The sequence below is a fragment of the Gavialis gangeticus genome, unplaced genomic scaffold (genome assembly GCF_001723915.1).
Source record: "Gavialis gangeticus isolate Ggan-Ray unplaced genomic scaffold, GavGan_comp1, whole genome shotgun sequence".
NCBI lineage: Eukaryota > Metazoa > Chordata > Crocodylia > Gavialidae > Gavialis > Gavialis gangeticus.
In genome coordinates, this window is record NW_017729011.1 from 21263328 (window position 1) to 21265020 (window position 1693).

Sequence of the window (1693 nt, forward strand, 5' to 3'; positions counted from 1 at the left end):
CTTTTTTTTTTTTTTTTTTTTCTTTACAGTATATGACTTTATTTTTTTAATAAAACCCCTTCTCCCTATTCCATGGTGGGCTAATACCTTAGTCTCCATCTTCCATTGCTTTGTCAGTAGGAAAGTACTGTACCATGTGCTGTGTTTTCTAGCCAGTGCCTACCTCTCCCAATGCTATTGTGAGTGAGGTAGTTGCATGTGCTATACAGGCTTTCCCCCTGAGCTGTCTGGTAACATGCCTCTATTCATACAGCGTTACAATACAGCCATTGTGCCGGCTGTTCATTCTGGGAAGGGATGGAGGCACCTGCATGAAGGGGCCAGTTACCATCGGTAAACAAGCCAACTTGCCAAGTCCCCATGTAATGCGGTATGAAGCCAGTTCTCAAGACGCGGAAGGATTATGTTGTACCTACCCTCTTCCAAACCCTTAGAGCACCTGAAGAGGGGAAACATGTTAGCTCATGAGCTGGGCAACTGGAATGGCGGGATGCAGGTGTCAGACTTACAGAAAGGGATGGGGGGTGGTTTTTCCCTTTCCCCCTCCAAAGTGCCTACAGTAGAAGGAAATGAAATGCTTCAAAGCCTTTCAAGAGCAGCACCTCTTCAGATGACCAGCAGATGATGGAAGCTAATGTACTGCCCTCACTGGACAGAAGAGAAGCTTGTTGCAGAGAGAGAAGCCAAGGAGAGAGAGCTTCCCTCTCCCCAAGCATCAGAAGCTGGAGAGATGCAACTTTCCCCTGTTCCTGGTACTCCTTGCATGATTGGGCTTTCTTAGCCGCAGTTTTCCCTGCACTCCTCTAACATTGCACTTGGCTCCTGCCAGCAGCCGGTTTTGGTCGAGGGCCTCAAAGCACTTTGGAGGGCAAAGGGAATTACCAAAGTTGTCAGTCAATCTGGAAAGGCTGGATCTGGACTCCCATGCACTATGCTCTAGTCTAATGGCGAAGTGAGGTAAGTAAGACGGAGGGAGCTGTGCTCCCTCCATGGAGCGGCATGGCATGAGAGGCTCTAGCAATACAAAGCATGAAAGAAGCAGCTGGAAGCAGGTTGCTGTTAGCATGGCTCGTGCAGTCGCGTAGCTGTACCTCACCGTGAATACGTGTATCCTGAGACTTCATCTAGAGCTAACTACAAGCAAAAAAAAAAAAAAAAGCACCATGGAGTTTTGCTTGCAGCTTTTCTCTTGTATAAGGATGGACTGAGCCAGTCCGTGTAGAAAAGGGGTCACTATGAGCATGGGGGAAGGCATGATCTTTGGGAGAAAGCTGTCCCAGGGCCAGCAGGCTGAGGAAGAGGAAGCAGGCACAGCCACATCGAGAACAAATTCTTATCCCGTCATCCCATGTTGTCCTGCAGGCACCGTGGCTTCTTCAGCTGTGGTCTGGATACGGCCAGGGCAGGTTGACACAGTTGCTCTGCTGCTGCTTTCGGGACACGGCGGGTCCACGCTAAAGTTCATTTTTGCATGAACCTGAAAATGTATAAAGCCAGAACTGGCATTAGGAGGGGATCTGGCTGGCTGAAAGCAGCCTAACATATGCTCATATGACTGGGGCGCCCAGAGTACGAAGAATAAAAGGCAGGAGTCCTGGCTTCCACGCTCACCCCCTTGTCGTTGCTCCCTGCCAGCTCTCCTGGAGCAGCTTGCGCTGCTCCTACCCATTGTCTGGCAGTGGTAGCTTCATCC

General features: G+C 49.9%; 1 protein-coding gene across 2 annotated transcripts in view; it reads right to left on the reverse strand.

Moving 5' to 3' along the window:
- Positions 1 to 534: 534 nt before the first annotated feature.
- Positions 535 to 1693, reverse strand: part of EGFL7 (EGF like domain multiple 7) — a 34316-nt gene continuing 33157 nt past the window's right edge. For both annotated transcript variants that reach the window (XM_019510794.1, XM_019510793.1), the window contains one exon: positions 535 to 1477. In XM_019510794.1, coding sequence (XP_019366339.1) covers positions 1455 to 1477 — 23 coding nt within the window. In that variant the 3' untranslated portion in view covers positions 535 to 1454. The remainder of the gene's footprint in view (positions 1478 to 1693) is intronic.